Source organism: Vicugna pacos, chromosome 4, assembly GCF_048564905.1.
Source record: "Vicugna pacos chromosome 4, VicPac4, whole genome shotgun sequence".
Classification (NCBI taxonomy): Eukaryota; Metazoa; Chordata; class Mammalia; order Artiodactyla; family Camelidae; genus Vicugna; species Vicugna pacos.
The window spans coordinates 67,171,525-67,194,701 of record NC_132990.1 but is presented as its reverse complement, the minus strand read 5'-3'; the positions used below and the strand labels follow the sequence as shown (position 1 = coordinate 67,194,701).

The following is a 23,177-nucleotide window of genomic DNA, read 5'->3' as shown; positions in this document are numbered from 1 at the left end:
CTGACATGACTAAAAAGGAAGGAATGAAAAAATGATGAGTGCGTACTTGTCGCAATTACTCAGGTTCCTTATACAAGCGTACTTCTTTTGTTCTCTACCTAAGTAGGTTTTCTGGGTGGCCCTGTCATTCTTACAACAAACTGGGCAATTAATAAACAAGGTGTAAGTCGTTGGTTTGAATTCCGTATGTTTCTTAAGTTTAAGAGGAGGTAGTAGGAAGGCTTTGTAAACCGTTTGCGGGGGACTAGTAGTAGTTCTGCATTTTCAGTTGCAGCTTGAAATCATACTAAATTATTTCGGTGTTCTCCATCTCTTTTAGAATTGGGTGAACTGGAACCTCAGTGTGTCCAGTGTAAAGATGGTTACACAGGCCAGAACTGCAATGAATGTGAAAATGGCTATTACAATTCTGACAGCATCTGTATGGAATGCCAATGTCATGGCCACGTGGACCCAATGAAAACTCCCAAGATTTGTAAGCCCGAGAATGGCGAGTGCATAGGCTGCCTCCATAACACCACTGGGTTTTGGTGTGAGAACTGCCTAGAAGGTTATGTTCGAGACCACGATGGAAATTGCACCAAGAAAGGTAAAACTTCACCTAAGGTTGTAAATTTCATACCTAAACGTAGCAGTGAAAATTTCAAGACAGCTGCTTTCAGCTTTGTAAGAGTTTCCAATCCCACCAGAGAAGTTTTCTGGAAATAGATTTTGATAGATATTTGCCTAAAGAGATTTTCTTCTATTCACACTGCTCTCCTGATACTCCAGAGTTGACTGCAGAAATTTGAGGACCAAGACAGAGTCGTTGCACTCTTCTCACATTTTCTCTTCATCTATTTTTATTTTAATAATTTCAAAGTCCTATCATTTCTTTTATCCTTTCCTTCCTGTATTCTCATCACTTCCAGTGATCATCAAAGGTCTTTGTTAGCAGGAACCTACAGTCTGGTTAAAAGTTCCAGCTGAGAAACAGAGCATTTATTCTGGCTTCTTTCCTAACTTTGGGCCTGAGTTTTCCCATGTGTGATGGAGGAAATAGTAAAAATGTTCTTTTTAATTTTTAAAAGAAAAACTTATTTATCTGGGAAAATGTGTTACAGGGAAGTTCAGTAAGGGTTTAGATGAAAATTAATGATTAGAAATTCAGGATGAGTTAGGGATAGTCAGGCTTTATTAGGTCACGAAGGGATCAGACCATGCTACGAACCACTCTTTGAAATTCTAACAGACGCTGAATAGTGGGCTGATAGACTATTCAGCGTCTGTTAGACCTTTGGTCTGTGGCAAGTGTTATCCTTCTGCCATTTTCTTTATATCTGATTCTGTTGTGATCGAGGCTGAAAAACTCAGATTGGACCCATCACTGGCCTGGAGGTCCTGTCACTCAATTCTCTTTCCCCTTGGAGGCATACCTTGTGCATACTTAGCTGACACGACTGTGGTGATTTTTCTTATTAATCACTGGGAAATGTAAAACATGCCTCTTTTTAGGATAGATTGATGTGGCTGACTGTGGCGATGAATTGTAATGATAATAGTGATCATTTTACTGAGTACCTTCTAAGTGCCAAGCACCATAAACACTAAATGTGACAATGTTATATAGTATGTTACCTCATTTAATCCTTCCCAAGAACTCTGCAGAGTAGATCTCTTTATTCCCATTTTATAGATGAGGAACCTCAGTTTTAAAAAGGTTCACTTTTTTATTGGCACACAGTTCTACTTGATTCCAAAGCTTTTGGTATCTCCACTGAGCTCTGCTGCATTAGAAGTACAAAATATAAGCTCTCAATTGTTCTTAGAAACAATGAACAGTACATATATGTAAGTTTTAAAAATATGTGCAAAATAAGTAAGCAAATAAATAAATAAATAAGAGTACAAGGTGTAGTAGTTTAGTTATAAAATAGCTATAATCTACATAAAGAAAGAATCTCTACACTTGCAATTAAAGGAAGGCTGTTTTCTTTCTTGGCCGATGTCAACTTTGGACACTTACATTGTGTTTTTCAGAAGTAGCTAGAGATACAATTTTTCGTATTTTGTTTTTGCCTCCTTTGAAGAGTTTCCCCTTTATGAAATGCCATCAGAAATGATGAACTTATTTTAGTTGAGATGAGTGTCATCTATCCCTGTCACTTTTAATCAAATGATTTAGAAGTCACTAGTGACATATTTACTGCCTTTTCAGGAACCTATTCAAGAGTAAAGAAGGATACAAAACTCCAGCATTAGAATTTCCCCAAAGATTTTAATACAGACATTGTGCATTTTGGACAACAGCCATAGATGTAATAATCTAGCTTTCTAGACCCTGATTCTTTTCCCTGTAGTTCTTTGAAAGTCATTTTTAACTTGCATTACCTTAAAGCAGAGTATCATGTCAACATCCCATATCAATTTCCACTCCCATGTGTATTTCTTTTATTGTTTCTTATAACTAGATATTTTGTCTTTTACATTTCATTCTCTGTTTTTATTTTCAGAAGTTATTGTTCCAACACCTGAAGGTTCTACCATTTTGGTTTCCAATGCCTCTTTGACCACATCCGTGCCCACCCCTGTTATAAATAGTACCTTTACCCCTGCAACCCTGCAGACTATCTTTTCAGTAAGCTCTGCTGAAAACAGCACATCAGCTTTAGCTGATGTATCATGGACCCAGTTTAACATCATCATTTTGACAGTCATCATCATTGTGGTGGTGCTGCTGATGGGATTTGTGGGGGCTGTGTATATGTACCGGGAGTACCAAAACCGGAAGCTCAATGCCCCCTTTTGGACCATCGAGCTGAAAGAAGACAATATCAGTTTCAGCAGCTACCATGACAGCATTCCCAATGCAGATGTGTCAGGATTGTTGGAAGACGACGGCAATGAAGTGGCTCCCAATGGGCAGCTGACCCTGACGACACCGATCCATAACTATAAAGCCTGAGGAGCTGGAGCTGTTCTCCCCAGGGGTCGGACCACGGTGCTCACTGGGACAGCATCAGCCCCTGGGCAGACAAAGCCCGGCTAGAGTGGCCAAGGTGAGAAAGCAAAGGCATAGAGTGCATCTGATTCAGGTACAAATCTGTAACGTACTTAGCCGATTACTCTTAGTTTTCCCATGAAGATCCGAGCAGTCACTGTCAGTAAGGACTTGAAGTAAAGTATATTTTTGTACCAAATCGCACGGGAGTGTAGAAAGGCTGAACCTTATAGTGCGGCCCAAATCCACTTTGACCTCCAAGCAGACTCCTGGGGAAGTGTTCAGCAAACCAGCGGAAGCGGGACGACGGGTGAGAAGGGGGAAGGACTACCAGAAGACTTCATCTCCATTCCTGAAGCGTATTTTTTTAAAAGGAGGGTCAGGGATGATGTTCATTTTACTAAAAGACATCACTGAGGAAACGCTGATGTTTGGGCTGTATCACAATGAACAATCTCGATTATCTCTAGGATTGGGGCAGAAAAGTCCCAAGAAGATCTTGAGGACGGTTTGACTTTTTCCTTCCAGAATTCTTGCTCAACGATAGGAGTAAAGCACAGGATAAGCTTCTAATAGTGGAGAGAGGAAGGCAACCTCTGGGGGCAGGAAGCTGGTGGTCCTCCTGAGGGTCTCCGTGTAAATGATAAATTGTCTAAAATGCCTCTAGAGAAATAGGGTATATATAATTAATGTAGCATATCGGGTCAACATTGTATTTGTATCTATTTGTAAAAAAAATCATGTCATATTTTATCATCTAGAATTTATTTGTACAGCAGTCGATGGTGTTGTAAAAAGAAAATATGGGGTTAAAATACTGTAAAATAGATGGCAATACTGCTAGAGCTGGGACTCTGGTGAGCGTCAGTCATTTTTAGTCCCTCTTTGGACACTGTTGAAATTTATAAGAGGATGAATGTTCCTAATTTTTCTTTTCCTTTTTCAATCTAAAAGTAGTTACATGTTCTCTGACTTAGTATAGATTCAAGCAATAGATCTTGAAGTCAGGCATTGTTCAGCTGGGACACAGGCTGCACTCTCCAAACTGCTCATCTAATTAGACACTAGCCACTCTGTATATTTTACATAGATTAATGCAGAACATATTCTCATTAAAAATGCTTTTTTTAATGTAAAAATAGTCTTCCAAAGGAATTAGAAATATTTTAGTTCCAAAAGAAAAGCCATCATATCACTTGGGATCCCCTGTGAAATATCATGCCTGTGAAATATTTATATTTCTCTATCCCCTCAAAATACCTCCTACATTTGAACATAGCCCATTACTCACATGCCATGAGGTGTGTACCATCGCTGCAGTGCTACAGTTCTCCTGTCTTCTTGTCTGGTTACAGGGCAGCTCTGTAGCTGAGTGGGTATAATTAGTCTTTGCTTTTTCAATGCAGTTTTTTTCCTAGAGGCCATCTCTACCATTCTCTCATCTGATTATGAAATTGACAGACTGTGGATTAAGCAAGCCAGGAAAAGCAGCCAAAAGTCAAATATAGATATTTACTAGGAGGAAGAGCAAACTGTCAAGTGGTTAGAAAAGAGCAAAGACTGGACCTAGGAAATCCAAGTGGGTAACTTTGCCTGACTTCCCCAGAGGAAAACCTGGAATTTGGTCTTGCCTCTGTAGTTGTTCTCAGGGTTAGGAGATGATGCTCTGGGGAGCATACAGGCAGATAATCTATTTCTAGTAACCTGAGGTGCTCTGAATCTTTGGCCATTGCTCATGAAAGTAAAGATTACATTATGTTATGTTATATTAAAATTAGTTAATATTTCTATAGCCCTTTGCAGTTTGCAGTACATCTTTCCATATGTGTGTCCTTTATTCCTCACTATAGGCCCCTGAGGACGTAACTGTTGTCTCCATTTTATCAGTGAGGTCAAATGTCCTGTTCAGGGCTACACAGTGCATCATTATTAGGCTTGGAGTCAGGACTCCTAACTCTGAAGCACATGCTCTTTCAGCTGTATGCTGGTGCAGAAATGGCCTAGCCATGGTTACAGGAAGGCTGGGAGGAAGAGTCCCGTCTGTGAATGTTTCTAATTTTTGTTAAGTACCAGGTACAATCCAGGGCCATACAGCCATGGAAGACTCTGTGGAAACAACACAGGGGAATTACTCTCTGAAGCCAGTATTGATGATAAGAAAATAAAATTACCAGTTTGTGCTTCATTAAAGTGAGCTAATCCTTCCAAGTGGGGAAATAAAACCTGATTTCCTCAGCAGCTGCCACATGTGCGTGTGAGACTTGTGCAACGCACAATTCCAAGGAGTTGAGTAAAGTGACATACCTGCCTTTCTCCCAGATTCCCACCCCCACAGCCAGGGAGTGAGGATGGTGAGAAAAAACGTTTGTGAAACTGAAGTTAACCCAATGGAGAAAGGAGGAGTTTGTTGGGGTCTAAGAGCCAATGTCAAATCGTCCAGATTCTGGCCATGAAGAGATTTCTTGAAACATACCGTAAAAGGTATTGCAAAAATTGAATGGCAAAGAATGTTTACCTTTAAAGACTTATGAACAGCTCCTAGGTCTTGTTCTTAATTTTTCCCAATGGAAAAAAATTAAGGCCTTAAAATCTGTTTTAAATAATATTCTTTAGTGTCCCCTACTTCTGCAGGTGGAAATAATTTTGTTCTAAAATATAATTCAATATGGAGTGATCTACCACCAAAACCAGACTAGGAAACTAGTCTGGAGTGCATTGCGCAGTATTCATTCCTCTGAAGGCATGATCCACGTGAACTATGGCGTTCAGCACCAGGATCCCATAAATCCTTTAGAAAGACTAATACTGGAAGAATTTTTGTCTAGGGATTAGAAATGTATTTATTTTCAAATATGATAAGACTAGTGTGAATCTTATTGATGAATGACAGACACTGTTATTAAGTGATACTTTTATTTTCAATAATTCGTTTTAGTAAGCCCTTCTGCATTTCTGACAGTGAGGTACCCTAGGTAGTGTTGTTAAGTATGTCCATTCTCCCTGACTTCCCCCTCCCTCCCTCCACCTTCTAGCTCCCAGAGGTCTCTTACTAATGGAATTTCTCCAGCTATAGAGAAAAATGGTAATAAAAACTAAACCTCATTTATATTAAGGTCCTATGGACTTAATGTGTTACTCTTAGGGATACCTGAATTTTAAGAGTGGAGAACAGAGCAGACATGGAATGGGAGGAGAGAGATTTGGGGGAGAGGGTTTGTAGAAGCACCAAATTTTATGACTACTCTCTAGCCCCAGTATTCCCAGGAAAATTGACCATTAATGCAATACTCACTGACCCACTAGTTCATTTTGGTCAGCTGAGTGCCTTCAGGACATTTAGTCCCTCTTGTGCTGTTTTGGAGCCAGAGAGTTAAAGCAACAGTACTTCCTCCTGACAGCCTCAATTTGGACTGGGTCATTCGATCATTCACCTTGGTCCTGTATTTTTTGTAGGATACATGGTGAACATAACACCACTCATAATGAACATTCCCTGGTTCTTCTATTTTGAGGTATGTGGGAAGGAGTTGAATTTACACATCTCAAGGAAGGATCTCTGACAAAATGTTCGGAGAAGTAAAATGCAACCCAATGTAACCTGTTAGAGCAAGAAAAACCTCTCTGGCCTCATCCATGGAGAACCTTTGGCCCATTATGATCGTCTTGATAGGAGTTTGGGAGCTATCATGAGCTTGGTGTGTACAGGGGACTAATGGAGAGTTAATGCGGATTTTCTCTTTAACCCCGAGCCAGTGACTATGGCAACTAAGGGGAGAAGCAGGAAGAACACACTGATTCATCTGAACAAGTCAAATAATCTCAAATGGACTAAAAAGGTTATGGATCATCAAAATGTCAGTGCTGGATGATGCTTTTTCAAAGGCAACTGGGAACCTTTCTTATTACTCACGCACACGCAATAACTGTGACAGCAGCCCTAGGACGTGAGCCCAGGGCTTCAGGTCTCTGTTAGTCCAAGAACTAAGTGGTTTCAAGCTAAGTTTTAATGCTAGGCACAAGCACTCTGTAATACGCTAAATTTCAGCCCGAGCAATTGGGGATGTTTCTGAAACATTAAACTTGTATTTATGTCACTAAAATTCTAACACAAATTTTAAAAACATGTCTCATACATATGCTGTACTAGGCTTCATGAAGCATTTCTAAATTTGTGTATGATTTGAATATATGAAAGAATTTATACAAGAGTGTTATTTAAAATTATTAAAAAATAAATGTATATAATTTGTACCTATTGTAGATTTGTTGTTTTATTTTTTTATGTGGTCAGAGTTGTTGGAAGTCTTTTAATATATGTCACAGATCACTTATTTTCCAACCACTTCATGAAAATCTTTGAACCTTTTGTCTATTGACCATGCTTTCTGTTTTAAGAAGTCCCTTGAAAGAATGTTTTCCATTTAAGGGGAAAAAAAAAAACGCCACATGAAGAAGAGTCCCCCTTTTGGAAACAAAACAAAACAAAACAAAACACCTTGAGAGAAAAGCACGTGGTAATATGTATTCTTGTTTGTGCTTTCACATGTCCCCTGTGAGATCCATTGGGATTTCCATGAAAATGTTACAGAAAAAACTTGCTCCTTTTGGATTTTCTTTTCATGCATGTAAAAAATTTCCTTTCTTTAGAATACATCTGAAGGGTACCATGTCCTGTGTGTTTATTAGATAACCTGTAATGAGAATACATCTTTTCACTATTTTTAGGTACTCTTGAAGATCCTCTGTTTTAACAAAGCTCAAAAGATGCCATCTGGAGATCCAAGGGGTACTTTGACAAAGAAGAAAAAATAAGTCAGGTCTTTCTTTGTGCTGAGAGCTTTATTAACTTCAATTGGTTGATTCAACTTCGGTTGGTTGATATTTAAACTTTAAAACCCTGTTTTTCCTTTCCTTTCTAGTCACAAGAGAAGTTTTATTTATAATCCCACCTTAAAAACTAGACATGTGGTTCTATACATGTAGTTCTAGGATGTGTATGAATTAGGTATTATCTTAAGGAAACAATAAGCAACTAACTAAACAAATCAAAATTTCAAGAGAAAGTAAATATATATTCAGATTTACCACAGCAAGAGGAAATATTGTCAAAAACGTTACTTTTTATAGTATTGTATTCACACTTTCGATAAAAATCTATCAAGTAAAGACATTCACCAGATTGCTTTATCAGAATTAGTTGTATTCATTTTCCACAGGCATACAAGATGGGCATGTTTGTTAAAAGTCCACATGTTCCATCATAATTAAATCAGTAAATTCAAAATAACAATTGTGCTATTATATTAAATTAACAATTGTGTGTTATATGAAAAAAAATTAAGCTAAATTCAAAACAACAGAATTTTTTCATGAGATGATAGGAGTGTTAACTGACAGGCTGGAAAACAACATTCTAAGTGAATGTTAAAAAAAATTTTACCTTTAAGTTAGTTTTCAAGGCAGTTTTATGAAGAAATTACTGTCACAATTAGTGTACAGGCTTTCTAATACTTACAAAATAAGAGCCATAAGACAATGTTAAATTCAAAATGTTGCTTGTTCGTATTAACAAGTAGAATACTTGTGTGTTGGACACCGAACTTCAGACAGTTGCAGAAGAAACAGGCAAAACGTTCCCTTTGTATGTAATAAAAGTAGATTTGGGTAATAAAGGAAGTGTTTGGGAGGAGGTCCTCTTCTGTGGTTTCCCTTGTGTTGTCAGACCAGCTGCTAAAGTCATATGTCAATAACTTTTTTCCTTCATCTCTGCCCCAAATAAGGAAGAGTCTTAACCCTCCCTTATGTTCACTACCATTCTTAACCCAACCACCTAACCCAAACTCGGGTATAGTGTCCTGTCCGTGCCAGGTTATATGATGTCTCCTCCCTTTGCTGGTAGTGCTGCTTCTATCTATAATATCCTTGAGAATGTTGATTCATTCTTTGCAACCCCTTGATAAAAGAAGGTTGAACAATCCTTAACTTGTATCCCCCATTGCCTAGTGAAGTCCTCTCTTATTGTGCATATTTTATTATAAATACTTGTCATTTTTGTCTTCCCCAGTAGACTGCATTCCTCGAAGCCAGGAACGTTGACCCTTCTGTCTCTAGTATCTGGCACAGTGCTGGCATATTGTGAGTAATCATAGATGGTGGTTTAAAACAAAAGGTATTTGGCAGATACAGCACTTGGTCTGTGAACTTACATGGTGAAGTATCATAAGATATCTATATTCAGTGGGTCAGACAATATTCCTTATTTAATAGTGATGTCAGCATATGGTGTTCAGAGGGTCTGAGTAATTTCAGAGGGTCTTGAAATTACATGCTTATTTGTGAATGCAAATACTTGGGTTTTTTTTTTTTCTGGAGGAAAGGTCCATACCCTTAATCATATTCTCTAAAGGACCTATGATCCCCCCAAAATGAATAGCTACTCTGATGCCAATCACTTTGTGTATGTCAGCAGTAACCCCCTCCCCCACTGAATGAAAACTGGTACAGCCTTGACTCAAGAAATCCACTTCTGGGAACCCCTCATAAGGAAATGACCTAAAAAAGCAGCGACTACTGTGCAAAAAAAAAAAAAAATTTTCCCCCAGATTTTTGTGTATAAAGTTAAAAAAAAAAAGGGGGACAAACTCTAGATGTTCAACAACATGGACATGGATTAGTGCATACACCTGTTGAATTAACAAATGGTCATTAAGAATAAGGACAAAGATTAACAACAGAATCAAAGTTAAGTGAAAAATAGAATATTTTGAAAATGTGCATGCAATTCTACTTTTCATATTTAGTTAAAGAAATTCTTATGTATGCACACCAGGACCTGCATTTCAAATTCTTCACTGCAGCATCAACTGTTATAGCAGAATAATTTGAAACATCCCAATTGTCTGTCAGTAGAAGAATGGATAAACTGTGGTCTATCCATATATATTCTGAACAGAATTTCATACAGTAGTCAAAGATAAATGGATTACAGCTATCTACATCAATATATATAAATCTTGAAATATAATGTCAAGCAAAAAAAGCAAGTCATAGAATATATACAATATAATTTCTTTTATGTAATGGCCAAAAATAGGAGATGGACTATTTTGCTCTTAAAAATACATATGTGGGAAAACTGTAGAGAAAAACAAGTGAATGATTAATAGAAAACTAAAGATGAGTTGGAAGGGAGGTGGGATGCACAGATGACTTCAAAGGTATTGGTAATACTCTTTTTTAAGTAGTGTGTGTGTATATGGGTTTTCATTGTGTCTTTTTTAAACACTGTGTGTATACACACGTACTCTGATATATATGTAACATGTCATGGGGAAGTTTTTAATAGGATGAAAATTAGTGGATACATGATTTCAACTCTGTTGAAAAATGCATACAGAAAATGTTTAGAAGGAAATGTAACTTGGTGATATCTGTACTGAGGAAACAAAGCAAATCCACTATCTTTTATTTCATAATGATAAAAGAATAAATTCATCAGGAGGATACAACAATCCTGAATATTTATGCATTTAATAACAGAGCTTCAGAACACATGAAGCAAAAACTGATAGTACTGAAAGGAAAAATAGGCAAACCCACAATTATAGTTGGAGAGCGCAACCCTTCTCTCAATAACATAGAACAAGGAGATGGAAGAGCAGGAAGGATACAGGACACCTGAACAACACTGTCACCAACTTGACCTAATTGACACAGAACACTCGCTCAACAATAGCAGGATATTCATTCCTTTCAGCTGCGCATGGAATATTTACCAAGACAGACTATACTCTCAGCCATAAAGTAAGTCTTAAAAATATCAAATTATACAGAATTTGTTCTCTGGTCAGAGAATTAAATTAAATTAAAAATTAGTAACAGAAATATATCTGGAAAATTCTGAGGTATTTAAAAACTATATGCTTATAAATAATACATAGATCAAAGAAGAAATGAAAATAATTAGAAAGTATTTTGAACTGAATTAAAGTGAAAACTCAACATTACAAATTTGTGGGATGCAGCTGAAGTCATGCTTAGAGGGAAATTCAGAGCACTGAATGTTCATATTAGAAAAGAGGAAAGAGCTCAAATCAATGACCTAAGATTTTATCTTCAACTAGAAAAGGAAGAGCAAAATAAACCCAAAATAAGCAGAGGATAAGAAAGAATATAGGGCAAAATATATATATAAAAGAAAACAAGAGAGAATGTCAATGAAACTGAAAGTTGATTCTTTGAGAAATTCAATAAAATTGATAAACTTCCAGCTAGAATGATCATGAAAATTTTAAAAAGAGAGAAGACACAGAAAACCACTATCAGTAATAAGAGAGGGGATATCACTACAGGTTCTACAGACATTAAAAGGAAAGTAAGGGAAGTTTATGCCGATAAATTTGATGACTTAGGTGAAATGTACAGATTCCTTGAAAGACACAGATTACCAAAGCTCACTCAAAAAGAAATAGATAACCTAAGTAGTCCTATAACTATTAAAGAAATTGAATTTGTATTTCACAACCTCCCACAAAGGAAACTCCAGGTTTAGATAGCTTTACTGGTGAATTCCATTGAACGTAAGATCAATTCTACACACTCTTCCAGGAAAATTGAAAAGGAGACAATATTTCCCAATTCATTCTATTCGACTAGCATTACCCTGCTACCAAAACCAGACAGACATCATAAGAAAACAAAAACTACAGACTGATGAACACAGAGACAAATATTTCAAAGAAAACTTAAGCAAATTAAATACAGCAATAGATAAAAAAGAACCAAGCTTTACTCCATAAATGCAAGGTTGGTATAATATTTGAAAATCAATCAGTAAAACTCACAGACTGAAAAAAAAATTTATGATTATCTCAATAGGTGCAGAAAAAGCATCTGACAAAATCCAACATCCATTCATGCTAAAAAACATGATGATCATGATGATGATGATGATGGAGAAGATGATGATGATGATGACACTCTGTTATCAGGTTCTGTGTTCAATTTAGGGGCTGGGACTGTCTTCACCTTTTAATGCCATTGTCAAGCACAGCCCTGGTACCAAAAAGAGCTCAATAAATGTTAGTGAATGAATGAGTGAGGGACTCTACTGTACTGCAGTGTTTACGCCGGGAAACCTGGTACAGGTGTGGACGTATACTGCAGTCTGAAGGCTTTAAAGTAAGGCAAGCCTAAACCAGAACCCAACTAGACTGTGATTTTGGGCAGCACTAAGTCACTTGTAAATAGGGATGTTTCTGAGTGACCCTGGGAAGAAACAGCACAAAGTTTCCTCCAGTGGAACTGTGCTGACGAAGCTCATTGCTACAGCGCAGGGAGAGATCTCGCCCACAGACGGGACTGCACATCCTCAAACACTGTGGCATGTGCTGACGGGGTAGGAAGCAAACTTAGTCTGATATATGGATGCTTTTGGTGTCCTCCCTTCCTGCCTTTATTTTCAGTAGCTTGCAGAACCAAGAGCCTAGAGCTCAGCTTTTTAATTCTCCCAAAACATTTTCTAAATGAGCCATTGTTATCTTTAATCACCTCGGTTAGGGGATTATCCAGCTTCATTTGAAGAAACTATTTTTATGGAGAGATGAGATTCTTCCAGACAAAGATAAAGACATTAATGGTTGTCTATTAAGATTCTGTTTTAGCTGAGATAATAACTTGGGGGCAATTAAGCAAATTGTATAGACTCCAATGGGCCATTAATCCCCAAAGGAATTGTCTCAAGTGGAGAGGCCTTTATGTTCCGGAGCAAGGATCAGAGTTTGGAGACAGTTACATTTTGAATTTCCTTCAGTTGAAATGAAAAGGTAGCAATGTTAAAAGATACTGGTTATAGGTAAAGAATTAACTTCATTTACTTATGATCTGAACCTCACCTTTTTTGTGTTAAAAGACAGAGATCATTAAACGACTAAATTAAGGATGAGGGTGCCAGTTTGGTATACCAAAGAGGGTGTGAAAGTACATCAGCCAAGCTCGGCTTAGGCTATATTAACAATGGACACCTACTTCAGCTGACTTTCCCAGCAACCAACAACACAGATTCCTTAGCAGTTACTAATGAAATGATGCACCCTGGAACATCAACAGAAAATCTCTTTTAACTGAGTTCTAAAACACATAGGTTGCAGGACAAAGAGCAACAGCTTTGGAAGCAGAGCTCATTGGAACCAGAGCAGGCTCCAGAACTGCAGTGTCTTGGGCAAGTTAATAGATGGCTTTTAGTCCTACCGTCCTTACCTGTAGAGGGAATAATGATGCTGACCTCTTAGGGTCGCACTGAGGTTAAGTGAAAATCATATGTGGTACCAGGTGTCTTGTTTTCTGAGTAGAAAACCAGCTCACAGGCCAGTACTGGAGTAAGGCCACCCCTAGGTTTTAGGTAGATTTGGAATGAAGTGAGGTGCTTTTCTCAGTTGAATTGCTGCTGTTCCTGTGCTTTTGGTGGTTGATCTGGGGCCAGGATGGCATCCACAGGAGGCTGGAGTAGGCAGCATGGCATCTTTGAGGCATTCCTGTGGGACCACAGGGATTCACAGAGCTGCTATGCTTGCCTATGGGAAATGGATGGGAAGTGGATATTGTGAATGAGGAGAGTGTAAGCCTTGGAGTCTGCACATCTAGGTTGTAATCCATGCTCTATTTTAAATTTACAGGGTGGACTGGGGCAGGCCACAGAACCCATCTGGGTCTCAGTATTTCCAACGGTACAGCCAAGAGCTTTTGTTAAATGTTTTCTGTAAGGGCCTTTTTACTCTTGTATTCTGTTGGGTGGGGAGAAAGGAGTGGGATAAAATCATTAATTTTGATTTAAGATTTGTAATTCATTCTCTCACCAACATTTATTAAATACCTATTATCTGCCAGGCACTATAACAGACCTTAGGATACAGAACTAAAAATCTCTGTTTTCAAAAGATTCCAGGAACATGAAACTCTAGAAAGGGCAAATCTTTAATGACATAAAACAGACCATAGTTTCCTGAGATGGAAGGGAGATTGACTGGGGGTGGATCACAAGGGAACTTTCTGGGGGTGATGGAAATGCTTTATGTCAATGCTAATACAGTTGCCACTAGCCTCATGTGGCTATTTAAATTTAATTAAGATAAAAATTTTACAAATACTGTATGATACCACTTACATGTGGAATTTAAATAATAATACAAATGAGTCTATATACAAAGCAGAAAGATTTATACAAAACAAACTTATGGTCATCAAAAGTGGAGGGCATGAATTAGGAGTATGGGGTCAGCAGATTCAAACTACTATACATAAAATAGATAAGCAACCAGGATTTGCTGTAGAGCACAGGGCATTATACTCAATATCTTATAATAACCTATAATGGAATATAATCTGCAAAACATAAAAAACAAAAATGAATCACTATGTCGTATACCTGAAACTAACACAATATTGTAAACCAACTATGCTTAAAGAAAAAAGATAAAAATTTAAAACACTTAAGTTCCTCGTTTACGTAACCACACTTCCAGGGTTCAGTGCCCACACGTGGCTAGTGGCTACTCTACTGGACGGTGCTAATTTAGAACACTCCCATCATCCCAGAAAGTTCTCCTGGAGAGCACAGTCCTGTTATCCTGGCTGTGGTGGTGGTTACGTGGGTATACACATTTGCCAAAATACACCAGAATGTATGCTTAAACTGGGCGCATTTTACTGAATGTAAATTATATCTCAATAAAATTGATTTACTACAAAGTCCTGCTCTCAAGAAGCCCAGCCTCACAGAGGAGACAGGCAAGTTAAGGGACAATTACAGAGCTGTGTAAGTGCCATAAAGGAGACAAGTCCAGGCTGTTCTGGAAGTTCAGAGGTGGGGCAGCCATATAGGTTGTGGCCCAGAGCATTCTCTTAAATTATGGTTGGGGAAACTCTGGGAATTAGGCAGAGAAAGGGAAGGAAAGGACTCTTAGAACCACTAGCATAGAGAGTTCCTTTGGGAGAGTTAGAAAAAGGTGCCCCTTCTTTGAAACAGACCCAGCTTGGGGAGCAGAGCCCACAGCCTGGCAAGCAGAGCACGGACTGCATTTCAAGCCTCCACCCGTCCTTTGGCTGGGTGTCCTCATACAGGGCACGACCTGTGCAGTGTGCCTGGTGGCTTGCCAGACAGACAGGAAGGCATACATGAAAGCAAAGGGCCTTTACATTCATCCCTTTGAGGAAACAGGTGTTGCAGCCACCTGCTTGTGGTCCTCCTTTGCTAGGTCCTGACCTGCTCTCTCAGTAGGAATTCACTGCATTTAAGGGAGAAGCAAAGTTTACCATCTCCTCCTGCAAATCACAATCAAGACATCAAGATTCTTCTTGCCTTCAGAATGTCCAGACAATTGATTAGTTCAATTATCCTTTGCCTACAGCTGTAGCTGTTTACATATTCAAATGTGCAGCTGGGAAGGGTGCTTGAAAGCTCTCCTCTTCTTAGGATCGTTTCCCCAGAAGGCTTTGACTCTTAAAAGCCAGCCTCTGGGTTTAGCTGCATGGGGATCTGGCCGTGGTACTAAGCATGATCAGTTTGGGCAGGGAGATCTTGATTTGGGATGTACCTATGTCTTGGGTAACTATCAAAAAAAAAAATTCAGTTCTGGGGAATAAGAAAACTGGGTTCAAGTTCCTTTCTCTGTGACTAGCTTACTGTGTGACTTTGGGGAAAGCAGTTCATGTCTCTTGAGCCTCAGTTTCCTTATTCATAAAGGATAACAAACTTGCCTGAATTATGAGAGACCATCAAGGAGAGTGAATGGGCTTTGTAATAGGTGCTGCGTTAAATAGCAATTTTATCTTATTTCTGCTGGGTTTAAAAAGGGAGGCGCTGGTGCCCCTCTGGCATGTACAGGTTTCCACCCTGCTTTTGCAGGGCATAGCTCTTGCTTGTAAAGCACCTTTCCCCAGCCTCTCAGTCAGAATGACTCATCTCTTTTCTTCTTTTTGCCCCTAGAATCTTACTTTTATTTTTCTTATACTAGCAAAGTATTAAAGATGTTTTACTTTTATTTGTTTGTACTTACTTATCTGCATTTTAACCAGCTTGGGATTCCAGTAATTTCAGTGAAAGGTGCAATGGCATAGTGACTAAAAGCCTGGGTGTTAAAGTAAAATCTGGGTTCAACTCCCAGCTCCACTGCTTAGCTGCTGTATGTCCAGGCAAATGCCTCTCCTCTCTAAGCCGCAGTTTTGTCAACTGTGAAACTGGAGCATAATCAGTCTCTGTTTCATACGGTTATTGCGAGGATTGAATGTAAAGTTTTAACACAGTGCCTGGCACAGAGAAAGAGCTCAATACACAGTAGCTCATATCAGTTATTCAGGGAATGTCAGAGCAGTCGGGAGCCTCAGTGTTTTAGTTTTATGCCCTGAGCTTACAGATAAGACAGTAGGATTGGCAGGTCCAAGGTCACACCATGCTGATAAGTGCTACCCTCTTGAGCCCAATAATCTACATGCTGTCCCTTTGATATGGAGTATTTCTCATTCCTCTTTCCATTGTGAGAAAAAGTCAGGACTTGGGGTTAATTTGACAAACTGGCATTGAGCACCTGCTGTGTGCACATGGAGCCAGATGTTGGTCCTAGAAGGCATCCCTCGCTTAGCGACCTAGCATGCTACGGGAAGACGGTGGGAGTTGGTCAAAGATTGCTGATGGTAAGGGCTGGCTGGGAAGAGTTCTCGCGAGCAAGGGGGCAGGTGCCATGCCAGAAATGCTGCTGACCTTGGGACCAGACAGACCTGGGTTTGAATCTTGGCACACACCTATGTATTCAAAGGTGTGTGGCCAAATCTGGTACAATTTGAGTCACAAAAAAAATAATGATAGTAATGGATTCTAACCCACAAAATCAAGCAAATATCCATGAGTCCTACTGATTTAAATAGACAGCTGACTAAATGGGAGAGAAGAGAAAGGTCTTCCTTACAGTGGAATTCCAATTAATAAAGATAGAAGGAACGATAAAAACAGGAAATCACCAATTGGCAAATAGCACTATGATCATTGCTTTGGGTAACAGTTATCAAAGGAAGCTAAAATCAGGGGGTGAAAGTTTGACGAAAAGCAGGCTATTTACATAGTTTCAAATATCACCCCCAAGGTACTTATTAATTATTAAAAAACAATAATTTTACTATGGAGAATCTTGGCAGGTAGCACTTAGCCAAGAGATCAGAGTTAACAGCATCAATTAATGAGGCATATTAATAACATCACCTGCCTCCTGATACCCCGAGAAAGGCACAGCATCACTTTCGTGGTGTTTTTGCCAAAAGTGCACAACCTCAGTTGAATCATGACGAAGTACCACACGAAACCAAACTGAGAAAAAGTATCAACTAACTGGCAAGAACTTTTATAAAGCGTCAACAGCATGAAAGACATGGTTAGAGGAACTGTCACAGATTGGAGGAGAGTGAGGAGACGTAACACCCAAATGCAGTGTGGAATCCGGATGGATCCTGGGCCAGAAGAAAGGCATTCATGGGAAAACTGATCAAATGTAAATAAGAAGTCACACTGTAGGAAATCACATTGTCTCGATGTCATTTGTTGTGACAGTTGTGCTATGGTTATATAAGATGTTTGTATTTTAGGAAGCTGGATGAAGGTTATACTGGGAAATTTTTGCACTATTTTTGCAACTTTTTATAAGTCTGAAGTTATTTCCAAATGAAACGCAAAGAAGGACAGGGAGATAGAGAGAGAAACGAAGGAAGAAGTATGGCCTATGGCAAATCTCTTCTCCTTCCAGAGCCTTAGTTTCCTAACCTTTAGAGCAAGGCAGTCATCCCAAAGCACTGTACAGTGTTGTAAGGATGACACGAAATAGTGCAAAGTAGCAGTGTGTATGTACTGATGCTATACAATGTTATTCTTGCTGTTAGTAATGGCGGCTCATGTGTCTTGAACTTCAGGAGGGTTTTACCCCAATGAGAAACATCTGGTTGCAAGCAACTTCCTCCCAACCATCCGATATGACCTTGCCCAAGGATATAATAATGCCAGCTTTGTGGCTGGGTGGCTGTCGTCAAGGAGATGGCGCCAGACAGCCCAAACAGCTGGTGGTAGTGACGTCACCTCCAGGCTTGGCAGAAGGAAAGGCCATGGTGAGACAGAGATGGGGCAAAGGGCTTCGTCCCTGACCATGCAAACAGGAAAAACAACTTCCCAAATAGCCTATCTTTTGTCCAATTGATTCTATTTTTGGTTTCCAGGTTCACTAAAAGGTTCAGCACAGGAACCGGTAATATGGTCCTCTGCTGAATGGGCAATGGATTAATCATAAGGAGAACTGCTCAAAGGCTTTCTTCTGCAGTTTCCAGCATATCTGATGCAACCGTGGGAGCTCAGTATTCTAAGTCCCATCTGATACATGGGAAAACCAAGGAGGAGGAAGGGGAAAGGATCCCAGGTCACAGGACTTTCCGGAGCCAGAATCCAGGCGCCCAGTCTTCCAGCCCTGGAATCGTATTGCCCACACTAAGAGGCATCTCATGGTCACCCTGAAGCAGTTGCCCAAGAAACAGAGTCTGGTGAACATGTCTCCAAAATACTGTTGTCTGAATGTAGACCTCATCTCTTAACCCTGAATTCTAAAGTGGAGAAAAACAAACAGAGAAGACAGGCTTCCTGAAACAATTAGCATTTTGAGGTTCAGAGGGACCTGGGCTCAAATCCCAGCTCGACCACTTAACAGCAGGGAGACCTGGAGTAAGCTATTTTTAGCTCTTTCAGCCTTAGTCTTCTCATCTGTAAGTGAAACAGGGATAACAGTAGCACCTATCCTGAGGGTTAGATGTGGTGGTGCCTATGACATACCTGGTACAAGGGTCACATCAGAAATGCTCACAACGTGCACATCCTCTTCCTTGTGTCCTTTCTCAAGAGCTTTCATCTGCTGGGTGGAAATTCAGTTCCTTTGTTTGGGAAGTGATGATTTGTAACTTACCTTCCCTCATCAGAATAGAGTTGGTGGTATGTTAGTAGCTTTGAATCAACACAAAGCTATCTCCTCCAGAGCTGTGAGAACCTGAGACATCCATCCAGACCAATGCTGTTACTCACAGATGAAGATACTGAGGCCCAGAGAAGAGGCTCGGGCTTCCAAAGACCACCAAGAGTCAGTGGCAGAACCAGGGTGGGAGTCCTGACACCCCAGCTTCCCTGCCTTTGGACACACTCACTCATTGGTTGAACTTAGCACTGGCAAGGACTCTTGGTACCAGGGATTCAAGAACTGTCCCTTTCTGTTGTGCCATCTGGTTCCTGCCCTCTCTCTTTCTAGCTGTTATTTTATTGCTGATTCTGGGAATGGTTGAAGATCTGGGGGAGGAAGAGGTATAGGTGCAGGACCATGTGATTTGTAGCCTTCACTTAAAGTTTGTGTGTGTGTGTGTGTGTGTGAGAGAGAGAGAGAGAGAAGGAGAGAAGGTGAGAGGGGATTACCATTGACTGAGCTACTAAAGGTATCTTAGGTCATCCCCACATTGTCACAGAAACCTTGCAGGGTAGGTATTAGCCCCATTTTCCAGACTGGTCGAATCATTCACTCAACATACATTTTTAAACACCTGCTGGGTGGGTGGCAGCCACCGTACTAGGTGTTGGGGATACAGCTGTGAACAATTCAGAACACAGTCTGACTTTGTGGAGCCTCCAGTCTAGTGCAAAAGGAAGACATTTTAAAAAATCACATAAGAAAGTATGGAGTTGCAAAATGTGGTAAGTGCCACAAAGGAAAAATACAGATTGCTAAGAATACAACACAGGGCTTGATGTAGACTAGAGTATTAAAGAAGGCCTCTTTTGAAAAGAATGAGGAAACTGAGGCTGAGGGAGGACGAGTACGTGATTACAGGGAAAGTCACCAACAACCCACTCACCCATCTTTTCAGTTACTTTCATCCAGGACTTAGGACTCTCCTGACAGTCTGCAGAGGAACGTAGTAACTCTGAGATGAAGAGAGGGAGGCTGATTTCACTGGCCAACCTATGCCAAAATTACCTAGGTTCGCGGGATCCGGCCCGGCGATTTCTATGTGTTTAAGAAAGGCCGCCAGGGTTACGCAGGGAACTGAGGACCTGGCTCCAGTTGACAGACTTACTGTGCATGACCTTGGGCGGGTCTTTCCTCCCTCTGAGGCTCAGTTTACTGATCTTAGGTGCATTTGAGCCCTACAGGTAATAAAAGGTCACTAGGCGAGAGACTGGAGGAGTGTCCCTTACCACCAACCTCTGAGAAATGAGCTTATTTGGTTCAAACTAAATGTGCAAATTACTGCTTGAGTTGGGATCCTGCCTGTAGGATTTTTCTAAAGCGAAGCAGCACCCGATTATTTGAGTATCAACTCAAGGCGGACGCCTTTGGGATGCCCAGACCCTAAGGATCAGGGTCATTATTCTAGAAAAGCACACACCTGGTTAGTAACTCTGCGGGTCCCCGAGGTGCTGGATTCTCACCTCCCGCTTAAATTAACGGCCCAAGGCCGCTTCAGCCCTCAACCAAGATGGCGCCGTCCTGGCCTCGGCTTGAGTGCCCGCACTAAAAATGGCAGCCGATCGCTCTCTTTCCTTGAGTCTTGCAGGCCCAAGTGCGGAAGCTCTGCCCTTAGTTAAGATGGCGCCCACCCGCGCTTCCTTGCCCGGCCTCGGTCCCCGGCCGGTCGGCTTCACCGCGCGCGCCTCGGTCACCCCGCCTCGCTTCCGTAGGAAGAAGCGCCGTTGAAGATGGCGGCGGCTGCGGTTTGAATTCCAGCGGCGCCGCCAGAGTCCGAACAAGAGCTGGGGTGGAGGGGGCGGGGCCCTGGGGAGCCAGGCGGGTCGCGATCGCGCGGGGAAACCATTGGCGGCGCCGCCGGACACCAACGCTACCATCTCCTCTGTGTCCGTGATGGACTCGGTGTTGGAAGAGGACATCACCCTCCCCGGGACGCTCAGCGGCTGCAGGTGCGGCCCGGACTTTGGGGGTTCGCGGGATCCGGCCCGGGGTTTCCGTTGATAGGGGTTCGCTCCTTCTGGGACTTGGGTTTGCTCTTGAGGCTGTTTGAGGTATCCTGACGCGGGCAGTGTGTGATACGGGTTTTCTGAGGGGAGTCTCTTTGGGGACCCGCCCACTGAATGTAGGTTATTGGGGGTCCGGACCTGCATCACACGTAGTATTTCGGGACGTAGTTTGAAGAGGAGGCGGGGGACAGGTGAGGGGTTCTCTGAAAGAACTGGTTATGGGTAGCCTTTTGGAGCGTGCCATTGTTGGGGTCTGGTTGAGAGGCAGGGATCTTGAGGGTACATGATGATTCATTCTTGTTTGAGGGGGGTTTGCTTTCACTATGGGGGGCGTAGTTGGTCTGTCCAGACTTTGCTTATGGGGTCACATCGTGGCCTGCAAAGCGCAGGCAATGGAGTGCAGTGGTTAAGAACCTTGGCAGGAGTTGAGCAGAACTGGATTCAAATCCAGCCCTTTAAACCAGCTAGCTGTATGACGTTGGTAAAGTGGCCTAACCTGCTCTCCCATCTGTAAAATGGGGCTAGTAGTAATATCCGCTCAACAGAGTTGGCGTGAGGATTAAAAGAGAAGATACCTGACCAGCAATTTGCTTGACATGTGTAGTGCCTGGCACATAATCAGTGCTTTAAAAATGGTTCTGTGTTGCCGTTAACATCATCATCATCATCATCAGATCATCATCATCATTATCAGCCAATACCAATTGGGGAATAATGGCTGAGACTGGCTTCCCAATGGACCTGTCCCAAGGGACAGTTGCAGTCCACAGTACTGCTGGGGCGGGGGTCTCTCCTGGTAGAAAGGCCTGACAAAGCCCTGCCTGCTACAGGGATAGGGCCCTTTGATTGTCCTGGGCACCTGACTGGGGAGTAGCAGAGGACTTGGAGGAGATCCCTAACTGAGAATCCGCGGTGTTTATCCAGCTCTGCTAGGGACAGTCTGCTTTCAGTCAACAGATCTAATTGAAAGGGTGACATGTTATTTTTTGCTCAAATCTGGATGCTTTTAAGAGTTAAAATGGGTACAATTAATATTTACGTCTGGACAGTGGGCATAAACAGGTCCCATCTTGGGCAAACCTGGACAAATGGTTACTTTGTTTACTGAGCACCTACTATTAATCAGGCACATGTCCTTTATACTACAGCCTGAGAGATTTAAAATGTAAATTTGATCCTCACAGTCTGCTGCTTTATGTAGTTAGCGATTCTCATTGCCATTCGGGTAAAGTCCATTATTATTCTGTCAGACAGCTTTTCTCATCTCAGTGCCAACTGGCCAAGCACTTGGGGTTTCGGACCTAGATCTGGCTGGGATTCAGTCCTAATTCTGCCACTTAGCAATCCTATGACCTTGGGCAAGTCACTCACCCTGTGTGAGCCTCAGTTTTCATCATCTGTAAAATGGGTGAGTCCAAAAGGGTCTGACTCAGGGTAGCAAGTCAATAGAGCATCAGATATTCTCCCTTCCCTTCTCTCTCTGCCTTTGCAGGACCTGGATGCTGCATACATTCCTGGTAACTAACCTATTATGTGCTTCAGACCCTCCCTGGTTCCTCACCACCCTTGGGATGAAATTCTTTAATGTGGCTTCCGAGGTCCTTTATCACCTGGCCCCATCTACTCCACTAGCCTCCTGTCCTCCCTCTCCCTTCCCATCTCCTCCCCAAGCCCTTCCCTCTGCTGGCTGCCAAACTGTCCTGAATGATCTGCCTTGTTCTTTCTTCCTGCTGGGCCTGTGCACTTGCTGTTCTGGCTGCCTGGGTTGCCCTCCCTCCTCCCCTTTGCCTTACTGTTTTTCAGGTCTCAATTTAGGTGTCACTGCCCAGAAGCCTTCACTGACATTCCTCCATCCCCGCCTGGGCCCTCTGAACTCTTCTAGCCCCACCACCACTGCCCCATTCACAGCCCTTACTGACTTCACTGACTTTTATTGACTAGTGCTGTCCAATCAGAATGTAATTTGAGCCACGTAGGTAATTTAAAATTTTCTAATAGCCACATTCAGAAAGTATAAAGAAGCAAGTAAAATTAATTTTAACAATATGTTTTATTTAACCCTGTATTTCCATATATTACCATTCTAACTTGGAAACAAATAAAAAAAAAGATTCATGAGCTATTTTACTTTCTTTTTTATCTTTAGACATCTTTGAAGTC

General features: G+C 41.1%; 2 protein-coding genes and 1 long non-coding RNA gene across 11 annotated transcripts in view; 2 read left to right on the top strand and 1 right to left on the bottom strand.

Moving 5' to 3' along the window:
- Positions 1-7,240, top strand: part of MEGF9 (multiple EGF like domains 9) — a 74,821-nt gene extending 67,581 nt beyond the window's left edge. Inside the window, exons 5-6 of the mRNA XM_006205618.4 lie at positions 320-589; positions 2,493-7,240. Coding sequence (XP_006205680.2) covers positions 320-589; positions 2,493-2,944 — 722 coding nt within the window. The 3' untranslated portion in view covers positions 2,945-7,240. The remainder of the gene's footprint in view (positions 1-319; positions 590-2,492) is intronic.
- A 245-nt stretch (positions 7,241-7,485) lies between these two features.
- On the bottom strand, positions 7,486-20,520 carry LOC140696151 (uncharacterized). Of its 3 annotated transcripts, none has more exons than XR_012072239.1 (3): positions 20,432-20,520; positions 18,834-18,909; positions 7,486-7,671 (listed from the first exon to the last, which is right to left on the bottom strand). It is a non-coding gene; the product is annotated as an uncharacterized lncRNA (long non-coding RNA). The 3 variants fall into 3 exon arrangements; XR_012072238.1 differs by lacking the exon at positions 7,486-7,671 and adding an exon at positions 11,751-12,034; XR_012072240.1 differs by lacking the exon at positions 7,486-7,671 and adding an exon at positions 13,244-13,551.
- Positions 20,521-20,746: 226 nt separating this feature from the next.
- The window catches only part of CDK5RAP2 (CDK5 regulatory subunit associated protein 2), a 166,958-nt gene continuing 164,527 nt past the window's right edge, over positions 20,747-23,177 (top strand). For all 7 annotated transcript variants that reach the window (XM_072960013.1, XM_072960018.1, XM_072960016.1 and 4 more), the window contains exon 1: positions 20,747-20,960. In XM_072960013.1, coding sequence (XP_072816114.1) covers positions 20,905-20,960 — 56 coding nt within the window. In that variant the 5' untranslated portion in view covers positions 20,747-20,904. The remainder of the gene's footprint in view (positions 20,961-23,177) is intronic.